The sequence below is a fragment of the Diabrotica undecimpunctata genome, chromosome 10 (genome assembly GCF_040954645.1).
Source record: "Diabrotica undecimpunctata isolate CICGRU chromosome 10, icDiaUnde3, whole genome shotgun sequence".
Lineage (NCBI taxonomy): Eukaryota > Metazoa > Arthropoda > Insecta > Coleoptera > Chrysomelidae > Diabrotica > Diabrotica undecimpunctata.
In genome coordinates this window covers 28376742-28401407 of record NC_092812.1, presented here as the reverse complement: position 1 = coordinate 28401407, position 24666 = coordinate 28376742, and the positions used below count along the sequence as shown (strand labels likewise).

The window sequence follows — 24666 nt, the reverse complement described above, 5'->3', positions numbered from 1 at the left end:
TCTTATTGGGCTCTGGCCATTGATGTTTTCTGGACTGTCGCGTTAACATGTGGTGTGAATGTTAAACTTTGCTCCATGGTGGCTCCTAGGTACTTAGTTTTGCCATTCGATGGATATGTCTTGCACTGATAGCTGTTCTTTTGGGTTATCTCTTTTCTTTTGAAAGATAAACCGCTCTGGTCTTTTCTTGATTTATTCATACCAATCTTCCATCGTATCCAGTGCTGTCTGTAGATTTCTTACAGCCATATCCAGGTTCCTATGTTTTACCACGATTGCAGTGTCGTCTACGTAAAGACTGATTAGTGTTCCAGGTATTTTTGGAACGTCTGCTGTGTGTAGGCTGTACAGGAGGGGTGATAAGACTGCCACCTGTGATACTCCAGCTTACGGGATTCCGTGTTCAGAAAGAACTGGTCCTATCTGGACCCTGAACTTCCGGTCGCTTAGGTACAAGTAGATGTTTCACCATGGCCCCAGTGTGGCCATAATCTTTTATTTTGTATCTCAGTCCTTCATACCACACTCTGTCGAAGACTTTGCTTAAATCCAGGAAGGCTTTGCTTACATCCATCAAAATTTTTCAATGTTTTTGCACTAATTTTGCAATATCTCAGGTTCTAATTATTGGATCAAGATTTACCAAACATCAATTTACACACCATAAATAGGCGAAAGAAATAAACCAGAAAATTGACAAAGCGTAAAAATACATTCAAAGCACTAAGAACAACGTTCTCTGAAAAGACAGAGATACGTATGCAAGAAAAAACTTAAGCAATTCAGAGATTAGTGAGACTCTAAAGTTTATGGAAGTGAGTTATGAAATGAGAGTTTTATGAAAGACTTAACCAATAGAAATAATTATAAGTGCGAGGCAGCTTTGCCAGGGTATAGGCAAAGACCAAGATTGGTCAAGATGTGTCAAATTAGTCAAGAGGCAGAAAACCGAGGACTAGTTTATAAAGAGACGAGGTATTTGGTATAAAACAGGTTGGATGTATTGATTAAATAAATAAATTATTCATTGTTTTTATTTTTTCACCATGTATCTCACCTCTTTTCCGAGTATCTTGACTAGATACTTATATTATTTATTCTGTTTTTAGGAGGTACTTCAACATTACCACTAGGCCTACCCAGCTCATACTACAAAGGCTTCGAAGGCTGCATCCAGAAGATCCTCATCCACGGCAAACCTATAGACTTACTAGCTAATAATGATATAAGTAAAATTAATTTTTGCCATGACAATGAAATATAGGGATAAGAAAAATCTAAAACACTTTTTACAAAGTCTTTGTAGAACTAAAGATTTTAAAATATGAGACTGATTTATACTCTAAAATTTCTGAAAAAGGTTTAGTCATCAAAAATGGCGAAAAAGAGAAAATATGCAGAAAGGCGTTATTTCACTATCTTGTACTTTTATGTGAATGGTTAGGTAATGGATTTAAATTTATCTGTTTCAAGTATACAAGATAAAACTAAGAAAACCTTATTCAGTTTAAGTTTTTAGCTTAAAATTATTTTAACGTACCAATGACATTTCCGCATAAGAAAATGAGGGAATAATCATAAGAGATTTATTTCATTTAGCGATATTTTACTAAATAAAAAGAATTTTGGTGCAAATTTTACTTTGGTACTGTAAGATATAACTCTAGTTAAATAAAACTAGAATCCTTGATTTCATAGTTTATTAAAACTTCACCTTCTAGCCCAAAACCTTATCTTCTGTAAAGGGAAGTTAGCCTGCATCCTGGTGACAGCTATGCTGAGTGGTTACTGTCATGTCTCTCACCATTTAGCACTTCAACCACCTTAACATTGTGTAGTTACACATATTACATCTTCCTCTTTTACAAATTTAGTTTTAAAGGAGGATCAGGTTAAACAACTTTACCTGATCTAGTTCTGCAAATATCTGACTGTTCAGTTACATTCCTTTTGATGTCAATATGGGTGGATGGGTAATTCGACCCTTGTTAGCTATGTTGAGGATGAGGGTTATTGATCTGAATCTACATCATTGGTATCTGTAAGTATTACAGATGGCTGTGACTTAAATTTATTTAGAGATTCTCTAATATCTACTCTATTGCGACGAACAATATTATTACGCTCATCTTTCAAGTTATAATTATGACCTTGGGGCTTCGTGCTGTGATAATATTTGTGCTGGTTTTCACCTCTGACATAAATTGTACATAACAACATTTGTGTTAGGTTCCAAATACTTTAAGAACAAAAAATTTAATATGTCGTGACAAATCGGTAGCATCCATGTAAAGTTTAAATTTTTGAGGGAACCTTTTCCAGTTTGCCGCCAAATTGCCATCATCTAATACAAAAGATTCTGGAGGATTAAATTGATTTTCCATTTTTCTAGACAAAAATTCTAGACATCAATACAAGATTAAACTACAGATCGACCTGACACTCTATGCAGACTATCTTTATCTTGGGCTATCAATATTGCGTCGTCTGCGTAACAGAGTATTTTTATTTCTTTGTTTACCCTTCTGTATCCTCTTCCTTTGTTAACGCTTTTGGTGATATCATCCATGATCGAAATAGAGAGCATGGGACTCAATGAATCCCCTATTTCTATACCGACTTCCATTTTGTTGTTTTGGTAGATGTTTTCGATAGTTTTTATAATATTTAAGGGAACTTCTCTATTATATAGAAGATGTATTACACCTTTGAGTTTTACTATGTCAAATGCTTTCTTTAGATCACTCAGACACAGAAATGCTGGTCTATTATACTCTAGTGACAATCTTATCTCAGAAAACTAAAACAATAATAGTAAGCAAAGAACCAACCAGATGTAAAATAGAAATTGATGGCATCAGTATTGAACAAGTAATGGAACTAAAATACCTGGGAATTACACTGTCCAGCTATGGAGACCTGGACAAAGAAGTGAGAAATCAAGTACAAAAATCAAATAGACTGGCAGGATGCTAGTGCAACACTATATGGCGAAACAGACACATTAACACGAAGATGAAATCAAGAATTTATAAAGCCAGTGTAAGACTAATAATGACATATGCCTTAGAAACAAGACCCGACACATCCACAATGCAAAGGCTACTGGAAACAGGAAATACGCTCAGAGATCGAAAGAGAAGTGAAGACATTAGAAGAAAATGAATGGACTCAAAATAGAAAAAAGAATGGAGTAACCACATAAGCAGAATGGAGGAGATTGTCGTCAAAATAACAAGAGATAAGTTACCAATCAGCAAAGGAAGTATCGAATGACCGCGCAAAAAATGGAGTGATAACCTTCCATAGAGGTATTAATCCGCCAATGAACAAGCAGAATTGCTTATAAAGAGGAAGAAGAAGAAGAAGAAGAATTCACTATTTCAAATGGTTTTCTCTTTTATTTTTGTCACCAGTGAGCTGTGTTTATCATACTTGGTTGGTAAGCAGCTGTTAGACTTATCACATCCCGTTTATCTTTCCATTTGGACGTGTATGTCTGATTTTGACGTGGTCATAATATAATTTTCTCCCTAAAATGTCAGTTTTTGGTCTTTTTGAATGATTTAATTTTAATGATATATATTTGTAAAATATCAGGAAGTGATTCTGTATGAAAAATAATGACAGTTTGCTATATACTTAAACGTATGTCCGCAAGTGCTTCCTTTTCCGAGATACCTACGGGGTGTTAAAATTGTTTTTACAAACTAACTATTTATTTATTGCCCATTACTGGTTGGGATATGCAAATAGAATTTGGTGGGTTTTAAGACTTGGTTTTTGCGCATTTTGTGGCATACAATTAGGCAATATACTACTCAGGGGTTTTTGGGGTCACTGAATATGAATATAATGAAGGGACCTGATGCACCTGGGCCTCATCTCCTAGAGTTTTTTGGAAGTTCGATACAAAAACAATGCAAACTCATTACTCAGTGATTTTTGGGCCGCTGGACACTAATATCATGTCAGAGATGGTATGCGAGGCACCTGGTACCCAGGGCTCACCTCGTCTCCTATACTTTTTTGGAAATTCGTAACAAAATCAGTGCAAACTTGATAGTCGGGGAGTTTTGGGATCGCAACTTTAAAAACCACCCGCGAATTTCCACAAAAACTTCAGGAGACGAGGCCCGTTCTAGGCACCAGGGGCATCGGAGACCATCACCGTATGATATTCGTGAATAACGCTGATTTTGTATCGAATTTCCACATAACTCCCGGAGACGGGGCCCAGATGCGCCATCGCTCGGAGTCCACGGCAGTCATGATATTCGTGTTTAATGACCCCAGAAACTCCCGGGTAGTAATATTGAACTCATTTCGGTCAATTATTTCCGAATTTCAAATTTATCATTTTTAATCACTTCGAAATGCACTTTAAAAAATGCATTTTCCTTATTCAATAATGCAATTTGCATATAAATCGAAGGCAAAAAGTTTCATTAAGGTCCATCGTACTGCAAAAATTTAGTAGGTTTTGGACTTTTTACTTCTTGATTATCTCGCCTACTAGACTTCTACTTGTACAACGGTAAATGTACATTTGTGCCGCGTTAGCCGTTGTGTCTAAAAACCTTTTGGACGGCTATTGCCGTCATGTCACATACTGAACTTTGCTTTGACGGCTATAGATGCAAGTGTCGGTCAACGTGTTAATAAAGTCGTCCAAAAAATACTGAAGATATTTTAAGATCTTATACTTTTAAAATGTGGTTATGGCATTATCATTGTTAGTTCCAGTGCCCAAGTTGTTTGTATAACTGAGGCAAATGGGATAAAACTAGTTTGTCTTAGTTTTAAAGGAAAGTAAACAAAATGATGTATTTTGTTTAACCAAAAGAACAATATTGAAATGGTTTGCTGAAACTCAGCTTCCTCACAAACGCAATTTTAAACTGAAACATGTAAAGTTAACAATATTTGGTAGAAATTAAAAAACCGCAGAGTATTTTTGTGTTTTGTTGTATTATGGAACACTAATTTCCATCATGTACGAAGAATGGCATAAATAGTGATTGTACTGCGATTTGCTTTCGATCTTGAAACTTCAACGTGGTATCCTTAAAGAGTTATTTGATTGAAGTAAATCTTTTAAGAGATTTTTAGGTAGTTAGACTTCGATTTAGTCACTTATTTTCTTATTCTAGAGAGTAACCACAGATTTAACTTATTTTTAAAACATAAAGGTACTTGTATAAGTGAAATATTCTACTAGGTGAGTAAATAGCAACGTCTATCATATCTACAAAAGATATGACAACGTAGAAAGAGATAAAACTGAACTTTGTATTGATGGTTTTCATTTCTATTTTGGATAACGTTTTTAAACCAAATACTATTAACTCACCTTGTTTAAACGCACTGTACATTAAGTGTTAAACATGTAAATAGGTATTTAAAAAACTAGAGTAGATTAAAATTGTATCAGTTCCACTATTCTTTATAGCGTACATGCATGGAGATTGCGTTAAAACTTTCGAAACACTAGATAAATCAAAGTACATTTCTTATCTCTACCTTTTCCTCTTCACATCCATAAATTTTATTCGAGAGCTACTTTTTTATTAGAGAGAACATAAAGCCAGCATATTAACACCAATTTAAATCAAAAATTAGTAAAAAGTTTAGTTCTATGTGAGAATATTGTCAACCAGTATTTTTCTTGCTTTTTAACGAAAATACCAACAAGAATGGACGGTAAAAAGTCGTTTGTTCACAAAAGCTTTACGAAGACCACGTTGCTCAATTCGGAAGCTTTACTGGGGGTAAGTAAGGATGTAGTTGATAAAGAAATAACAGATCAGAGACATACATTCTGCTAGTGTTAACAGCACGTTGATAAATACGTTATTTTGCGGTGCCAGGCAAGATATTTATGTTTATGAGTAAATAAGTGTTTTTATTTACATAAAATTGTGCAGCTTTTACAAGTAAAGAGATATTCCAATAATTTAAAAAACAAAATCTTAGTAATGCCTCCGAGATAGTACGAAAGAACTATGAAACAAAATTAACTCTTCAATTTTTCTATAGAATTTTTTAAAGTTACGAGAAAATATAACGGTTCTATTCACCACTGTAAAATGCCTCTTAAGCAAAAACTGTTTATTACCAGAATAATAACAAACGACGTCAATAGATGTACCTACAAACTGATGAAAAAATCTTGAAAATCGGAATACAAATAAAAAAGTTATAAATTGTCAAACTTAACCAAATATTGTTGGTGGCGGAATTTTGTGCAGGGGAGTGTATATAGCGCACTTTAAAACCGAAATATTTTATTTAAAAAAAGACAGATACAAGTATAAATAAATTTTTCCAGGTAATAGTTACCAGGCTCCAAATCCTATCTTGGATGACTTTGACATTAACCCATATATTAGAAAGTAATACTTTATTAATACAAAAATACAAAGTGTGGAAATCCTTAAAATATTCTTTTCGGTGTAATGGTATTTTACATTCTTCACACAAAAATTGAACCTTTTTCTTGCAAAGCCCGCAACGAGATTGTTTTTCTTGATAAACAATTACGTGGTTCATATCATCATATCTTGAATGTAAGACCGTGTTGGGATTCCGTCATGTTGGGCCGCGTTTGTTATCTTTTTTGTAGGTTTCTAGGAAGGTTGCCTATTTGTCTTCCAAATTCAAACTGACCAAGGTTTCCTCCGTCTTTTCGGTCCAATTGCAACGTGTTTTGAATAGCCATGTCAATAATTCCATGTACTATTAGCGAAAAGTACCATTTTTCTCTTATAGAGATCCGGTAAAGACTAATGTTTTGGTCATAGCTGTCTACTCCACCCATTGAAGAATTGAATTGCTTTATAATATTTGGTTGAGACACAAAAATGTGTCCCTTCTCCTGATGAGGAAACCGTTTGACTAGGTTTAATTAAAAAACAAAACAAAACAATGCTATGCCGATACAAAAACAAACTTTTACAGCTAGCGACTGATAAAATATCTTAATCCATATGTTTGACGGTAAATCTCACAGGCGCCATCTCTCAACGATTTTTCTCAATCAATTATCAGTTATTAATATAACGAAAATAGATCTATTGTCTTTTAAAATGACAGTAGTAGAAATCTTACTTCGATAGCTTGGAAATGTATTATATTTATCAGTAACATAAGTCAAAAAGGAACTGGTTGGCTATTTTTATTTAGAACCAAACTGTTTTTCAATAATTAAATTTAAGCAATATTAAGACTCCTACTTATAGAGGCATCTTGCTGGCTTAGGAAGCATTTTTAAATGCTAAAACAAATCTACCTAATTTTTTTAACAATTTGAATTGTTTTTAAAAAAGTCTCTTTAGAGTGTAAAAAATGCTATCTCCGTCATTTACAAATCTAATAATGACTGTCCTTTTGCAAATCACTCTTTAATATACAGCTTGCATTTTCCATATCTAAATATTTCATTCTCGGAACTGGTGTACCTATATGTATGTTATTTTATTAGAATAATTGTGTAAAGGTTATAGAAATTTTTCCAAAACTACTGTAGCAGTAATCTGGACCATCTAATTTTGCTCCAGGTTGACACAGTACAGTTGGCACTATGCATTATACCATCATTTTTATAAAAAAAACAGTAATTTACTACAAAAGAACTTTATTTATATTCAAGAAATTAATATTCTTAAAATTTGGAGAACCGTTAAAATTGAAAACGTCCAAAATTTTAATAAATCGTGTGGAAATGCTTCTTTTTCTTTCAAGTAAATTATTTTCGAAAGTAAAGCTCGAACAAGTAAATTTTTCAATACAACTTTTTGTTTTTGTTTTCAAAATATTAATTTTATGCCCACTACCTAGCTTATCGGTATAAAATAGAAGAATGTATCAATTATTAAAAGAAAATGTTTTTGAGTTTAATTTTACCACATACTATTCGTTTGTAAATTGTGATTTTACAATATTGAGCATTGGTGTATCATTTATTTTTTTTTAAGTAGGGATAGAGAAAAAAGTACATGGGATTCAAATGTTTGGACTTGTTGTCACTTCGTTTTAATTTTAAGATCTACCTGTTCAAGCTTCAGCTCTGAAAATAATTCACTAAAAAAATAATGTTGTGTAATTTTACTGTGTTACTCTTTACATTTCAAAGATCTTTTGTGTCCAATTTCCACGCAAAATAAGTATAATTATTAAGATTGACTCTTCATCGGTTATCTAGTCTTTCTATAATTTTTTACACTACTACAAGTATTTTATATTATTTTAGAGTGCCATACTTCTGTTATAAAAAAAAACATTTTACTTCGGTTGACACTAACAACATGAATATTTAAAACAGTGTTGGCTGTTGATGTTGCTATCTAACATAAATCATAATCTTAATGATGTTTTTAGAGAGATTACTATTGGATAATATTTTATATTCTAATAATTATTTGAGAGATCAGGCTATGAAGATCCATGTTTTTACCTTGTTTAGGCTTCTGCCTCTTCAAGGAAGGGGTGCTCCTTTTTTTGTGGAGCCAAAGGGTGTGGTAAACGTAAGGGCGATGTGCGTGTTGAGTTGTAGTGGTGGAGTGCTAGACAGCTGAGGTTCAGAAGGTGACGTATTGTGATTAGAAGCGTACAAGAGGAATTGTTGGTAAACAAAACAAGCCAAATAGAGGTACTTCAAGGTATTACCAGCGATACTAGGAATGGCTCTTAATGAGCGTTTTTGGCTTATTTGCGATATTTTATGGGGATTAAAAGTTTTGCTGGAGGGAATGGAACTTTTCTTTTAGGAACCCTGGGGAGTAATTTCCCTCGGCAATTGCAAGGAGTTTTAAGTATTTGTTTGGCTCGGTTGTCAGGATTCTGTCCTAAATTGATGTTATATTGGCTACTTGGTGTATGAGTGCTGACAAGTAGTATCAGCGCTTCCTTGTGCAGAATCTTAGTATTTTCCTTTCTGTGTCCATGATGGTGTTCATTTAGCTGGTGTTAAGCGATGCATAGATGCATGCCTTGTATTCGATTATGGGTCTTATATAAGTTTTGTATGTATGCAATAATGTTTTATTTGACGTATTGCCCAGTTTAGTCCTTTTTCTTACCCTGCCTAGGGTGTTTTGTATGTCGGTTTTCCAGTTGAGAGTTTTACTAAAATGGACTTTCAAATAGGAAACCGAGTTTCTGAGATTAAGGTCTTCTCCTAATAGGGTTATCCGGCCCTGAACATCACAGTGGGGAGATTTAAATAGCATTAGTTGGGTTTTGGAGGCGTTAATAGTCACTCTCCTTCTATTGCACCACCTAATTACTCTGTCTAAGTAGTTTTGAGCTCTTTCGAATACAGACATTTGTCCACGCACTCTATGTGTGGGGCGCAGTGTAGTCAGCGTACAGCAGTAAGGATTCCGATCTATATTGAGGGCACTGTTGTAGACTGTGTGTAGTATTAGAGCAAGAATTGAATCGTGGGGTACTCCAGCTTGTGGAGTGAATAGAAATTTATTAATTTAACGAAAGTTGTGGACAGTCCAGCAAGCTGGAGTTTTTCGATCAGGCATGTGTGCCAGACCTGGTCGAATGCTTTCTAGACGTCTAGGAATATGCATATGACGTTTCTTTCTACTATCAGGCTATAATACTATCAGGAAATGGTTTGGTAATGTACAACTTTGTTTATATAGTCAATCGTTACCAATTGACTTCATTGGTTTCATAAACTTCTATAGTTCAATAAGCCAGATCTAGCACGTTTTGTACATAAATATCGAATATAAACTCTACAGAAAGATATAAAATAAGGTTTCATTAACAGTTATTCCATTTATCGTCAAATATATGCCTCCCTTCACGTACGCACGAAGGAATCAGGTCGTCGGCTGTAATAGAGTTACAGTTGTTTGTGCTTTCATCGTAGTTTTCAATCGTGCCTTTTCTTCCACCATCTCTAGTATCCTGATTTGTTGCATATCTCTGAACATAGAACGTTCAAGCTAGTCGTAGGTATCTCACATGACTTTCGAGGATCTTTTTCTTGTTTGTAGTTCACGAGTGTCTCCAGTCGAGGAATGCATATATCAATATGGGTAGTATGGTACCGTTGATGAGTCTTGTTTTCGTTTTAAATGCTTACTTCTTTTTCCATGAGTTCTCTTATATTCGCTTGGGCAGTTACTGCTTTGTAAATGGTTGTATTTAAATAGGAAGTAAACGTCAGACCTTACTTCATTATGTCTCATACTTGGATTTTCTTTTGCACTTTAAGTTGTTCTTCGGAGGTTTCTCTTTTCTCCTTAAACGTAACTGCGTGAGTCTTCTCTGGATTTACAGCTATTTTCCTTTATATACACCAGACTTCAAGAGTATCTAGCACAGTCTGTAACTCCCTTACTGCTATGGTTCTATGTTTTGTCGCTGTTGAGGTATCATCTTCATAGGGGCTGACATGTACGAGGATATCACTATTGCCATGGCCACACTGTATGCAAACTCCTTCATTTTATATACTAGGCTTTCTGCGATACTCTATCACTGTATTGCTTATCATTAAAACTAGCTGCTATGGACTCCATTAGTTTGACTGTACACTTCACCTGAGTGTACTTCTGGAATTACTCTCATTTTCTACTTAAAGTGTTAAAACAATGACTTGTCCTGATATTTTTGTGACTGCTAGAAGTAAGCTTATCGGCCTGTAGTTTTGTGAAAACTTTCTCTTTTTTCCGATTTGTGTATAAAAATGACGTGGGCTTCTTTCAATAGGTTAGGTAACAATTTGAGTATCAGCATGACGTTTGATTATGTTGTTTAGATAAACCACTGCTTTCGTTGAAAGATTCAGAGACCTGTTCGTAATAGAGTCGGGACCTAGAGCATTTCTTGGTGACTTTTTTCTAATCAGCTTAATGAACTTTCTTAGTAGGTATTTATTTTCTTATTCTTCGGGCATTTCGTCGTTAGACTTAAAGTCAATGTCTTCTTGCTTATGGTTATTCTCCCTTAGGTGTGTCGATTCGATTTTAAGGAGTGTTTTACATCTATTTGTGACCAGCTGTTTTTTTATCATATAGGTCCATCTGATCGTAGGTACTATTTGGTTTTTAAGTGTAGTCTTCGTCACTATTTAATTCAAAGAGCAACTGGAACAGTACACAGTCTTGACCGACTCCTCTCTTTGATATCTCCCGTATTTCGGTTGTCTACTCTTACCATATCATCATATGGTTATCATATCATCATATACACATGTAACTAGTGCCATGTTTTTATGTTTTGTAAATTAAAACATAATTTTTATGGCTTAGGACAACTATTAGGTACTTTAAGATGCAATGAAAACTTAGCAACTCCGTTATATTTTCTATTATTGCCAACTCTGTGTTTCTAAATATTTAGAATATTGTTAAACGCCACAACAGGCTTTTTACCTGTCATTTCTCTTTCTTTGTCTAAGATCATGATATTATCAGAGAACAGACGAACACAGATATTATGAGGATTTATAATATTCGTCTCTGTATTTAGGCAACCAACGATGCCCACGTCAATAGTGTAAGGTGCCTAACGATATCATACTTATCGTAAAACCAAGAAGCAAATATTTCTTTGTTTATCGAATTGTACTATTTTAAAAGAGTAAAATCCTTTTTTCATTCTTTAGAGTTTTTCATCGTATTAACTAATTGCTTAAATAGTAGTAACTCTTACTAAAAGCATTATTATCATTTACATTTGTCTTCACAAATAAATATAATATAACTGTTAAATGTTAGTCAATAATATGTGTTTTATCAGACATGAAGTAACATATCTATTCTTCTACTTCCATTATATTTTAATATCTCATTAAAAGAGAATTATTCTAAAGTATGAGTTTATGTACCTACTATAATACTATATAGTAGTATATTATTTAATTATAATTCATATACTAAATTATTATTATAAATTTAAAGTTGACAGTGATACAACATTGCTGGAAAGGAACAGTTATAATAATGAACTCATCATGAATACATGAAGCATATTTTTTGAGGGTTCTGCTTTCATAATATCATTTCTCAACAGTTTTTGTCGTTCCATTATTAATTAGGCTATTGATGGTGTACGTCAGAAAGGAACTTATACGTTAAAGATGTTTTATTGTTTCATATGGTCCCCCCAAGTATGAAAAAACCGCGGAGTGCTACCATTTAAAGGGGTGCATTTTTGAGAAAGGGGTGAATTTGTCCCTATGCACTAGGGTGCATTTGGATGACTTCTATACACTTTTCTACATAAACATCTACAAAAAAGTTGTTCAAAATAAATTTACTATCGAAAGGTCACCTTTTACAGTTAAAAAAAAAAATTTGACAAAAATGTATTCAAAAACCCAAGGAAAAAAAAACAGGAACACACGAAATTTATTTTATGCCTTATTACTTTTTTTCCCGAGAGTTTAAGTGTAAGCATTGCTTTACGGAAGAAAACTTTTATGCTTCCTCTTTAAAATTACATTTGGTAGAAGTTTTTCTGATTCACATTATCCGAGGTATGATTTTTCACTCATAAGTTTGCCGCTCACACCATTTTTGGGCCATTTTCCCTATTTTTTGCAAAAATTGTTTTATAACTCTTTTCTTCGCAGTTTTAGATATAGACAACATTAAATAGAAATAAAAAATAGTTACCTCTAAAATAACCTGCTGCAGAAGGCTCTAGGACTTTTCTTCTATAAAAGCCATTTTAATTTTTGTCGATAGGACACTCTGATAAAAGCTATTGAATTTTCATCATTGAGTTAAAACGCATTTTATTTAAAAAATTGATTTTGCACACGACACATGTTAAATCGCCGGTCGCTTAAAGTGTTGTTTCTGAGAAAATGGTTTATTCGACAGAGAAAGTGCTAATCAACATTTTTGTTCAACAATATCCCAGCTACATTTCTTGTTTTAAGTAGTTTTTTAAAATTTAAAATTTTATTATCTTGCCTTCTCTGCTGATTTCTCAGTGATTAGTGCAGCCCACATTCTTCTTAGGAAGTTTACTATATCTAGTGGCTTTGTGTCAGGTAAATCCTAATCTTCTATCTGATATTATCCCAGACATTGTGCGCTAGATTGCGCTGCTTGAAATATCAGGCAGATATTTCATTAAACGTTAAAATGGAAACTGATTCTAAAATTTTGTATCCTCTGTATAGAGAGCTGCATTTATAAACTGGTTAAATTGTATTTTAGATGCTAACTTTTCTAATTATGTACCTACTTGATTTAGAATAATTTTCTTTTAATCGCAACTTAAAATTGTCAGAAAATTACTATACATTAAGACCCAACTGTATTTTGCAAATGAATCACGTTATGACACTGTGATTCCTAATATTAATATTAATTATTTTTTTATGTCTTTGATTAATAGGCGAGTATTTTTATATTTAATAAGTATTATTACTAATATATTAACAATTAATTATAACAGATTATATACAGATGTTCATACAGTGTGCTTTTTAACATTTAGATATATTTTTTAGAATTTTTTGTTTCAGCTTTCTAGATTTTTTTTTAAAGTAAATTATTATTATTCCCTTACTTACGGGACTTGTTTTTATTTGATCTAAATTAATTGGTATGTATGGTATTCTTCGAATCCCCTCTTGCAAATGTTTCAGGATCTTTTTTAATAATGTTATTTCATTTTGGTTATGAATCTCTGTTATTATTTGAAACTAAGTGACTAACTAAAGGCCCAGAGGTTATAGATTCGGTGGCAGAAACGATAAGTGAAGCTATTATGGCGGCTTACCAGGAAAACTGTCCAGAAGAAACGAGGAAAAGTACGGGCAGTAATACAGTCTGGTGGAACAACGGCTTAAAGAGGATGAAGTCGGAAGTCCGAAGCCTATTTAATAAAGCCAAAAGTAACCAAGATTCGGATGCCTACAGGTAGCTAACGCTATACAATAAAGAAATTCGGAAAGCTAAAAGGAATTCATGGAGAGAGTTTTGCGAGGAGATTACAGATATCCCGGCATGTTCTCGAATCCATAAAGTCTTGGCAAAGGATGGTGCTACAACGTAAGAAGTAGGTTTCTTAAAGAAAGCCAATGGCAAATTTACGGACACCAAAGAGGAAAGTCTTAGAGAACTGATAAATACGCACTTTTCGGGCTCAACAATTCTGGATGATGCAGATAGGCAAACCAACATAGACCAAAGGCTCACTTCGGCCATATAAGTCTCCAGGGACAGATGGCATATATCCAATACTGTTGCATATGGGATTGATACCATACCTATGCAAGCCCCTCAAAGCCAGTTTAGCATGGGGGGTCGTACCGGAAATATGGCAAAAGGTAAAATCATATACTTGCCTAAGGTAGGTAAAGTATCAGACCTAACACCAAAGTCATATAGATCGATAAGCCTATCTTCTTTTCTATTAAAAACACTGGAAAGGCTTCTTGATAGGTACATCGGACCATCGGAGATGAAGTGCTAAAAGATCCTCTAATCAATCGTCAATATGCATACCAACCTGGTAAATCTACGGACTCTGCGTTGGATGATTTAAATAAGCTTATCTCAAAGTCAATGGAAGACAAAGAGATAGCAATGGCCGCTTTTTTAGATATAGAAGGGGCATTTAATAATGTTACCACCAGCTCTTTGATAGGAGCTATGAGTAGACGAGGCGCACCTGCGGTAATATGCAGATGGATAAGGGCATCCCTGGAGAATAGGACAGTAATGTCCACTCTGGGTAAAGCAACCCTCAAAGCAAAAGTAGGTGGAGACTGTGTACAAGGAGGAGTTCTGTGCCCTCTACTTTGGGCAACCTTGGTAGATGATCTCCTCAGAAATCTGTCCACAAAAGGCTTTTATTGTCTAGGATATGCTGACGATACAGCAATCGTTGTCAGGGGCAGATTTGCTCAGGTGGTGTCTTAGAAAATGCAAGTACCCCTAAATATAGTTGACGACTGGTGTAAACAAGAGAGACTGATAGTCAATGCTCAAAAAACACACATCGACAAGTTCACCAAAAAACAGCACTACAAGGCCTAAAACTACCGGTGCTGGGAAAAACAGAGATTTCATTTGCCAAAGAAATAAAATACCTTGGGGTATATTTTGGTCATAGGCTTACATGGAATACTCACATTCTGAAAACGACACAAAAAGCGACTATGTCCCTAAGCAGATGTAGAATGTGCGGTAAGAGTTGGGGACTTAACCCCAAAATGACTCTAGGGTTATACACAAGGTTTATTAGACCCATGATAACCTATGGCTCGGTGACGTGGTAAAGGTAAAGCTGCCAACTTGCCTAAAGACGGTCAGCTAAAAAATAGATTGATTCAGAGCCAACCCTAGAAAAAAGCCTGAGTCCGAACCCAACATTACTCTCACTGGAAAGTATACCCAGTCAAGCACAGCAAAGTATTGATTTGACATACATACCCTAATAGAGCTGAACTAGTGAAAAATGATGGAAGTATGGATCGATGCTGCACGATGTCCAAAATTGACAAAGTGACTGGAAAAGGATTATGGCAGTTCCTTGTCAAACTATTTACTAGATGTAATACCAACTCGGTGGCACAACGCAGAAATTATCCTACTTCATAAAAAAATTGAAAAAAAAATATATCTATAACCCAGATGATGACAAATCAGTCAGCGAAGATAATATATGAGTAGGAACACGATCCATAGATTAGGTAATGGCCTATAACTACCTAGGTCATGAGATCCGCATAGGAAAAGATAACCAAACTGTTGAGCTTCTCCTTCGTATAGGACTGACTTGGGCAGCTTTCGGAAAGTTGAGCCACATTTTCAAATCGTCCGACATACCAATATGGCTTATGCTATCTTTACATGTATGTAAATCATTAACTTTAGATATTTCACTTGAAAATTTCAGTCAAGCATTAAATATATTCAAATATAAATCGCAAATTATTACATCTAATAAATAAAATTTACACTGCGCAAGAAGGTTAAGTTTTATTCTAACCTATACATTTTGTTATACTGGCAACATGAATTTTATAAATGAAAATGATAAATTGCATCAAAATAGCATGAAAAATAGAACACGTTCTAAATTTTCGTCTAGCACACTTGGAAATATCGCGTGGGCTTGCGCGGTTGCATAATCTGTCTCGCATAGCTCTTGGATAATATGAAAATTGTAAAGTCCACTTTAAAAGAAAAACCTTTAATCAGTGACCATGACAAGAACAACAATGAAAAGATTCGTGTGCCTCAAAGGGCGATGAAGCATGCGTTTCACTGCGAAACAAGATCACAAGCTGCCAGCTAAGATGAAGATCAGGAATGGCTAATGCTGTAGAGAAACAAGAACACTGAAGTGGAACTTTACGTGGCTCGAATGACAGATAGCGGATGGACGAAGCGGATAATGAAATGGAGATCAAGAGATAGTGCCTACTGAAGCAGGGGTCGTCCACCAACACGTTGGACTGACGGTCTACAACGTTGCCATAGGAATTAGATGCTAGAGGCACAAGATTGAAACAGATGCAAAATTATGAGAGAGATCAACATTCGGCAGTAAACTAGCTAAGATTAAATGCTGAATTAGTAAAAAGATGTATCTAATATCAGTTTAATTGAAATCTCATTAAATGAGGTGTCGTTTGGTCAAATGTCTTTAGGCGAAATATCTTTGGTTCTTATTTCAAATGACTTTGGGTCAAATATGGATTAGGTGAAATGTCTGTTATTTCTAATGACTGTAGGTCAAATGAAGTTAGGTGAAATGGCCATTAAGCTAATGTCTTAGTCGAAATAACGTTAGGTCAAGTGTCTCTAGACCTGGTCCCAAACCTTTAAACCTTTCCTTAAGCTTCTTAATAGAAAATGGGTCACAGGAAATCAGAATATAGTTATCTAGATGTGAAAAAAATGAAAGCTTCTATCATTTAGAAAGAATACCCAATTAAAGTAGCAATGAGCTCATATTTGTTTAGATAGTGGGAAAAAATTAGTAACAAAGTAGAAAACTGAAGTAAAAACTGTACAATTTCCAAAAAACTTATGTGGTAAAATAACGGATTTTCTCCACATTTTATGAACATATTGTATATAAAACAGATACTTTGATATCTGACTTAAAGTATTACTTAAAACAACATATCGATAGAAATACCAAATTGCTTACAAAGTCAATTGATTTTTACAAGAACAGATAATACTGATGGTATTGTTATATCGAAATATTTTATTAAATAAATTATTGACTGATTGCAATCAGCTATCAAACGGTTAAGATTATGCAAGATGCTCAAATGGCTTCTAGTGTAATTAAATCATATTCCTTGTTAAAACTCATATACAGTGTGCACATACATACTCCGGAGTTTGTCAATGCATATTTCGTTGTCAGGAGAGGCACAGAAAGAATTTTGCTAGGTATGTCAACTCTAGTGGCCGCACAGCATTGCGTTTTAAAATTATTTTCAAATCTGAATAGTATTCCATATTTTAATTAGCAAAAAACAAGACTACTCTTTTAAATTAATTTTTTACAACAATTTTCGAATAAATATTTTATTCTTTCAAATTACATTAAATTTCGAAGTTAACAAATCCATTTATTTTTATAAACTCTCTAGATAATGGTCCCTGAGCGTTATGTAATATGTTACTTACTGCAAGATTTTATTATGTTTAACAAAATGCATAAAATAATGTTTTTTTTTTCCTATATCAGTGAAATATTGATCGATTTCAACGCTTAAAAAACTAAATTAAAGGTACCTTATGATTTTGATGATTTAGTCATCCTAACTTCCTGATGAAATTGTGAAGCCTCCTCTTCCGACGGATATATGCACCTCTGTAATATAAATGTATCACTCTGTATATATTTAAATATAAAATAACACAAGTAAGAAGACATTGTAAAATTTTACGTTTGGATTACACATTGTCATTTGTAAAAAAATATACAAAAATACCAATAAATTTACCATTCTAAAACTATGTATGACATAAAAGTTTATAAAGATGTATTTAATGCAACAATTTTCATATCTCAAGAACTATACTAAAAGAGAAAGAAAAAATGGATTCCAGATCTAGCAAGAAAACAGCATAATTAATACAGACTAGAGGAGTATTATAGAGCATCATCATACTAAAGAATTTTCATTACTCTCTTGAGAAAACCTTTTACAAGTCCTGTACAATTCCGTTTCTTCATCAACCAATTAATAGGACTCAATTGTTGTTCATGTAAATCCACAGAGTTCTATTAAAAAACCTAGAGATCAACCTCCCTATGATCTTATTAAGGCAGAATTGATGCCGGTTAGAGGGTGCTATTTTTCAGCGGAAAAAAAATAAGGGGGCAAGATTTTGAAAATTTAACTTGACTGAATATAAGAAATTTTGAAAGATCTCGTTTATGTTAGCTTTATTTATAGTTTTTGTCATGAAATAATGAAGTTTGGGACTTTTTTAATAAATTGAACTTGAACTTTTAGAACTCGAGATTTTACAGTTGCACACAAAATTTGCATAAATCAAGACTACTTTGAGTTTAATAATCAAACATGTATAAATAACAGTCCAGGACTTACCATGGGTAAGCTTTTTAGCAATCGTATTTTCTGGCATTCGTATTATGTGTCCAGCCCGTCTAAGTCGCTGTGTTTTAATGAACGTTATGACATCTGGCTCATCAAAGAGCTGATACAATTCAAAATTATATCTTCTGCGCCACTGCCCTTGGTCATTTATAGCTCCAAATATTTTGCGGAGTATTTTACGCTCAAATATTCCCAAAAGTATTTCATCTTTCTGCGTTAGAGTCCATGTTTCTGCTCTATATGTGAGGACCGGCCTCAGCAATGTTTTGTATATAATAATTTTAGTTCTTCTTTGAATGTTTCTTGAGTGAAAATGCTTTTGGAGTCCATATCTGCTGGAGTCTAGCTGCTGACGACTAACAAAATTAAATGCCTTGGGTAGATCCAGGATGATCTTCAAGGTCTAACAAGCGAGCAAGAAATAGTTAAACCCAGCCTACGAGACTTGCACACTCCTTAGGTATGACATTAGGGTGATACAATGCATTAAAGCGAGGAGGATTAACTTGTGTAAACAGGAACCACTATAGAGGCTCTCTTATCAGCAAAGTGCTTGTCATGTGGGAGTTCTAGGTACAAATGTAGGCCAGCGTAATATGCTATCTCTAGCTATCTCTAGTGACTTATCATCGATCTGTATTGCTTGTTCGCCCAATTCGGTGACTTGGCACTCGAGGATGTGGGCCCCTTTGCCCGTTTTTTGAGTTTTGTTAGTATTTTTTGTAGATTGCGCCTTTTGTTAGTATTTTATTAATTTTTTTGGTGGCCGAAGCCGTTTTTGTATCTCTTGTAGTTTTTTAAGCGCTGTCTGAAACATATAAAAATCAATTATGTACAGGTTACTCTAAATTATCTAAAAATTTACATGAACGATAAATGAGATATTTTTCTTATCCGCCTATAAGCCATAAAATTAATGTATAATTACAAGACATGCAATAGCCGTCAACAACTACATTAATTGACTCAAAACTGTCTCTGTCTTAGAAACATCCTACAAAACTATACTATTAAAAAGTTATATCAATGTGTATCAGTTTCAACGGTGTTTAATAAACAATATAGCAAGTTCAAACGTATAAATTAAAAATGTTAGGAACGTAAAGGAAAAAAAACTTCGCCACATGAGGGCACTTGAAATAAAATTGTAATACCAAACATTTGTAGAACGTACTACGGATTCATTTAAGTAATAAAGTTCTATTACAATTTTCATATCTCAATATATAGAATGTAATATATCTACATATATTACATTCAAAACGATAAAAATTGATAATATACATTGCGTTTTTTGTCATCATTGTATTTAATGTCGTTTTTTTTATTTTAGTAGAGACATCAAAATCAACTATATATTAAAAGCTGAAATTTCAAAAAATTATAGATTTATTGTAAAAACACTAAGGATTGGCCATATATTTTTCAACAATGTAAATAGCTTTGATAGATAACAATTTGATATGTTGTTAAGTTTTAGAAAATTTAGGATAGTTAGTTGAATTAACCAATAACTGGAGAAGAATACTGGAAAAATGTCAGCCCACATCGTTACTGTCTGATTACAGAAAACAGTCAAAAATATTGGTAACACGTGTGACAATTTCCTGTTTTCTTATCTCTTTAAATATGTATTGTTTAGATTTTCAGATAGTCATACTTTCTGTAATATATAAATATATTTTTTTCTTACCTAAATTTTGAAGTTTTTTTTACATCTAGTTATTTTTAAATAGCAAAATTATCATCATCCTTTACTTTCCGCTGCATTTTTCGACCATATGATCTGCGTCGCTCTTTACATTCTGCAGCGATCCTTAGCCTTTTCTTGTCCTTGTTCCTCTCTCTCGTTTGTACCAAATTTCCTCTCCTAAGGCATCCTACGTTTCCAAGACACGACAGAGCTCTTGATTTTACAATCCAACTATCTCCTCCCCTCTTGATAAATATGTACAAAATAAATATTATACATACTACGAACCTCTTCCCATATAAGTTGGCCCAACGTTAGATTGATAACAAAATTAAATTTTAGAGAACAAAAATAAAAGCGCAGCGTAAATTTTATATGCATCGAAAAACATTTTTGAATTTCCTAATTATAGAAAATATTTTATAACGTAATGAAAACTATTGGTTAAACAGAATAATAATAAATTTAAAAAAACGCATAGAATATCTAATATTAACAAAAAAAATGTGAAAATTTACCAGAGTTACATCGCCTTTATTTTTAATGACATCCACAATTCTTTGAGACATAGTTTTAAGTTCTGACAAAATTCTAATGTAAAGGAATCCCATATATCTTGCAATTTTTCCTTTAAGTCGTTGACAGATCTGGCAGGATGTTTTCTCAAAGCTTTTTTCATTTCGCGTCGTCACAAAGTCTCTATCGGAGAAAAGTCGGGACTGTTAGAAACCCATTCCAGAAGTGGTATGCCATGGTCTTCTATCCATTTTAAACTCTTTTTTGAGGTATGACAACCTGCGCCGGCCTGTTGGAAGACAAAATCTTCCGCTGATAAACGGTGTTCCATAATCGTTAAAAGAGATTCTTCTAAAATATTCAAATATTTGTCCGTCTTTACAATCCCATCGATAAAATGTAACTTTCCCACACCTTTAGACGACATGCTGCCCCAGATCATGACAGATGCAGGAAATTTGACTTTTCTCTGTAGACAGTTGGAATGGAAAGCTTTATTTTTCCTGCAAATGAGGCGACTCCTACTGTCTCCAACACACACTTCAAATCTGGATTCATTACTCCATTGTTTTGAATCCCATTGCGACTGAGTCCAATCTTTATGGTCTTTTGACCCTCTTAGTCTATTTTGCTTTTGTTATAATGTTAAAAGTGGCTTTTCCTTAGTCTAAAATAGTATGAAATTTATTAAAAACAATTCGTAGGGGAGACCTAGGTTTACCTTATGGGCCATATCTCGGTCAAGAAACATTCCACAGGTATGATTGATATGAAATAATTTAGTGCTATTCTTTCCGTTTTCAAAATAATTACCAAAATTTTTTAAATTGTAATGTTTTCTGAGAAAATCAACCAAATCAAAGACCGCTCCCGTTGTTACAACTCTCCTACCACCGAGGTAAGTTGTGACAGGTACAGGGGTGGGTTGTGACAGCATTGTATTGAATCTGTTAAGAAATTAAAAATAGGTGTTAGATTTAAAATAAATGAATCCAACATGTTTTTTAGGAAAACATACTTTAATCGTCCTTTAGTACAAACTAAAACAATATTTTAACATTTTCATAACTACCTAATTATATCTTTTAAAGCAACGAAATATGGCATCGCTTGAGAGAAATCACTTTATTATTATATACAATCAGTCTAAAAAATTTAATCTGATTCACAATTATGGCAAACGTAATGCAGTTCGTCTCCAGTACAATCTACGTGTGCCCAGCCTTTACAGTCTAGGCATTGAACCCACTTCTCTTTCGATCTGCTGTCTGCATAAGCTTCAAGGTAAACCAAGCAAAAACAATCATTTTCGGTTTCTTCATCGACACTTGTTCTCTTCTTTTTAAGAGTCTTCTTGTTTTTTTTAGGTTTATTCTCTCCTTCGCTAAATACACGCTTCTTAACGTTCTTAGTCTTCCTATTAGCCTCTATAGCGGCTATTTCGTTCTTCGTGGGAGTGTCAGTCAGGACAGCAGATTTGATTTTACGTCGGCTTGGTCGGCTGTTTTTTCTTGGTGGAGCTTTTGGCAATGGCCTAACTGATTCTGGCGAGAAGACATTAGAAACAGTGGTAAGTGGACTAGGGGCTGTAGATGTAGATGCAATTGGTTCAATGGCATTATTGTTCAGAACTGTGGTATGGGCTGCAGACGTGGAGGCAACAAGTTCATTGGCATTATTGTTTACAACTGATGAATGGCTTGATGGCATGATCTGATCTGCAGACGTACCTGGAGTAATGGCTCGTGCTTCATCATTGTCAACTGCACCAGTGTTAAGATTTGGAGTTATGGTCCTTTCTGCTGGATTGTCCACAACTTCTGAAACGGTTTGCTCTACTTCTGGATTGGGACGATCAGTGACTTGACTTGGCAAGAAATCAGCTTCTCCCAATATGTCTGTGTTAACTGGCCATGTTCCAGTTGCAGCAAAACCAGCGCTCATATTCTTTGCAGTGATTGCTACATCAAATGAAAACTTTGCCATAGACGGGATATCATAAATTGTCATGACTTTCCCGGCATTGCTTCGCATCCAATTGTCGCAAGCTGTATTGATTGCTTTTTTTAAAGGCCCAAAAATAGTACGATCCAGCGGCTGTAGCTTGTGCGTACAATGTGGTGGAAATGTTAGCAAAATTATGCCATTTTCTCTGCAGAATTCAATGTTCTTTAGAGCTGTATGCAAGGAATGATTATCAAGAAGCAACAGAGCTCTTTCCTCTTTTGATGGTCTAACATGATTTTTAAAATGCTCAAGAAAAACATGAAAAACATGTTTTTCTGAAACATGAAACATGAAACATGAAACTCATCCTCTTGCATCCAGCCTGATCCATTAGCTGTTCCGACTGAACCAGTTGGGCCGTCCCGAATAAAATGGTCTTGGAATCGTTTACGTGGAAATATAAACATAGGTGGTATATAATTACCTATTGCGTTTCCAGCTAAAGCCAACGTTACCATGGTTCCCCTTTCTGCCGATGTCATCGCACTGACTTATTTTTTACCGCGTCGTGCTATTATCCTATCAGGCTTTTGCACGGTAGTGATTCATGTCTCATCGACATTCCAAATATCTTTTGCCTCAAGTTTATGTTTGTTTAAGTTTAAGACACCTGTGTAATTATCAAAAATAGCAGCCACATTAATTTTATTAAAACTGGTAGCACGAGCAATGCTAGTGGCTTGAGGTAGTCGTAAAGTTAAATTGGGATGTCGTTGCATAAATAGCTTGAGCCACACTTCTCCTGCTTTTTCATTTTTCTCCCATGACTCTGGAATTTTTTTATTATATTTTTTGGCTAACTTATACGCAATGACTCTAGTTTCTTTAGTTGTCAGCCCATAATTATAAGCTGCACATGTTAGCAAATATTCGCTTAATATATTCTTTTCTTCTTCTGTAAAAATGGTTGGAACGGTATAACCCATGGACGGAGCTTGGCCTTCTGGGTTTGCGTGGTAAACCTCTTTCTTCTTAATGTATCTTGACAAAGACATGTAGTTTAGATTGTAAGATGCCGCAGCATCTCTTAAACTTTTACCTCTTAACCTAACCTCTTCAAAGGCCAGGTCGTAGATTTCCACACTAGCAGTACCTCTATCAGTTTTTCTTTTTATTTATTAGGCATTCTGAAACAAAAAATAGCCATTTAGTATGCAGTATACTACAGTGACACAAGTAGTCTTGCTCTGGAGGGGGTTTTGCTTGGGCACAGAATTGTTTTTATATTGTTTTTGAAAGACAGGTTACATTTTCCCACTATTCTTTATATATTTTTATATGCAGTAGGAGGGATTTTAACCCCCAAAACCCCCCTGTGTGTGCCACTAATAAGCTATTATACACATGTGCCTACACACAGACAAATATTTAAAATTAATACAAAAACATTGTGGAAATAGTACAGCAGAAAAATGGAGAAAGATAGGAGAGTTGTGACAGACTGTCACAACTCACCTAGGTGTTTAAAATAACGACTTGGTCCGAATAATTCATATTTTCATATTCTTCATATTTTCCGAACACAATGCATATTCAAAAGATCATTACAACGTTTTGAGACTTGAATAACCATACAACTTAAGAAAAAATAACACAACAATGCACAAATACTAGAATATTATATAAATTTAAATAAAATTTTGAAGAAAAACTTACTTTTCGTATGTTTTTGGGCACAGACGTCAAATTTACACAACTGCACTTCGTTCGCCGCCCACTGGTATTAAACAGAGTAGCGTGTCTGGAGACTGACGAACAAGCGTTGTTGCCAATTCGCTCACTATAATAGTTGGGGAGAAATCGTCCTTGTCACAACTTACCTCTGTCACAACTCTCGTAGGCCTACCCTACTAATTCTTTCAAC

At 34.3% G+C, this 24666-nt stretch overlaps 1 protein-coding gene across 1 annotated transcript in view; it reads left to right on the top strand.

The window, feature by feature from the left end:
* The window catches only part of LOC140451849 (agrin-like), a 714345-nt gene extending 694061 nt beyond the window's left edge, over positions 1-20284 (top strand). Inside the window, exon 29 of the mRNA XM_072545755.1 lies at positions 1110-20284. Coding sequence (XP_072401856.1) covers positions 1110-1264 — 155 coding nt within the window. The 3' untranslated portion in view covers positions 1265-20284. The remainder of the gene's footprint in view (positions 1-1109) is intronic.
* The last annotated feature ends 4382 nt before the right edge of the window (positions 20285-24666 follow it).